The sequence below is a fragment of the Mus caroli genome, chromosome 16, assembly GCF_900094665.2.
Source record: "Mus caroli chromosome 16, CAROLI_EIJ_v1.1, whole genome shotgun sequence".
Taxonomy (NCBI): domain Eukaryota; kingdom Metazoa; phylum Chordata; class Mammalia; order Rodentia; family Muridae; genus Mus; species Mus caroli.
The window spans coordinates 7,777,945-7,779,143 of record NC_034585.1 but is presented as its reverse complement, the minus strand read 5'-3'; the positions used below and the strand labels follow the sequence as shown (position 1 = coordinate 7,779,143).

Sequence of the window (1,199 nt, the reverse complement as noted above, 5' to 3'; positions counted from 1 at the left end):
CCCCCCCCCCCCCCCCCCCCCCCCCCCCCCCCCCGTCCAAGTCAAAATAGAAAGCCACGTGTTGAGCATGTAATTGTAGCGCATGGCAGGCAGGTAGGAGAGGGTTATGTTCAAGGCAAGCCTTTCTGAACTATAGGTTGAAATACCTCTCACCCTCCAAACAAAATAGACTGAGGTATAACTGTTTGCGTGGGTCAAAGATGTTTCAGGGAACTTGTGAATACTCGGCTTCAGCTTCTAAACCTGTGCCATCTGTTTTCTGTGGATGGTTCCTACTAAAACTTTATCTTGTGTTCTGGTAGGAACTAAAGAAGAGAAAGCATGAAAATGCAAAGTTGAAGAAGAAGAGCAAAATGTTAAAGAAGAAGTCCAAGAAGGCTGCATCTCTTTCAACTCAGAGTGGGTTAGCTAGTAGTGCTCCAGCGAAGGGCCCAGGAGCCCAGAAGAAAAAGACCAACAAGGCACACACAAAGCAGAAAGTTACAGAGGAATGTGAAGAAACAATTCCACAACTGGTACCAATAGGAGAGACTCCAGATAAAGAAAATGTAAAGGTATTAATAGTGATTATATTTATAGTAGCTGCTGTGTTTCAGGCAAAAACTGCTAGGTGATGCGGGTGGGGTCCATGCCTTTACTCCAGCACTTGTGATCCAGAGGTAGGAGGGTCTCTGCATTTGAGCCTGGACTACAGAGTGACTTCCAGGACAGCCAGGGCTACACAGAGAGAAACACTGTCTCAGAGGGGGGAAAGTAAAAGTAAAGAGTGCTAAGTAATGGAAAAGTTGAGAGTTAATTCCAGGAACCAGAAAGGCAGATTCTGGTTTACTTACTTTAGCATCTTGAGTAATCTGAAAGGCCTGTGCTACTTGACAATAGGGCATCTTCTCGACGTGTATCTCATGTAGATGTCATTGACAGGACATACAAAGTATCTATCAGTCCATGTGACTTCTCAGTGCTCTGATGTCAGCACACAGTGTGGCTGCTGCTAACACAATACAACCTACTGGTATAATGTTTCTAATATTGAAGTAGGAGTATACTCTAAAGGCTACACATGTGCCTGGAACCTCAGGCTGAGGCACCAGCATTATCACTTTGAACCCAACCTGAAATACATGCTGCGTTCCAGCCAGGTAAGACCCTGTCTCAAAAGGAAAGAAAGTTTGTCTGCTGCTGGAAAGAGCCCCTCCTTC

At 45.4% G+C, this 1,199-nt stretch overlaps 1 protein-coding gene across 1 annotated transcript in view; it reads left to right on the top strand.

Annotated features, from left to right (window-relative positions):
• The window catches only part of Rsl1d1 (ribosomal L1 domain containing 1), a 9,474-nt gene extending 8,289 nt beyond the window's left edge, over window positions 1-1,185 (top strand). Inside the window, exon 8 of the mRNA XM_021185566.2 lies at window positions 303-1,185. Within this exon, the coding sequence (XP_021041225.1) occupies window positions 303-614 (312 nt within the window). The 3' untranslated portion in view covers window positions 615-1,185. The remainder of the gene's footprint in view (window positions 1-302) is intronic.
• Window positions 1,186-1,199: the final 14 nt, after the last annotated feature.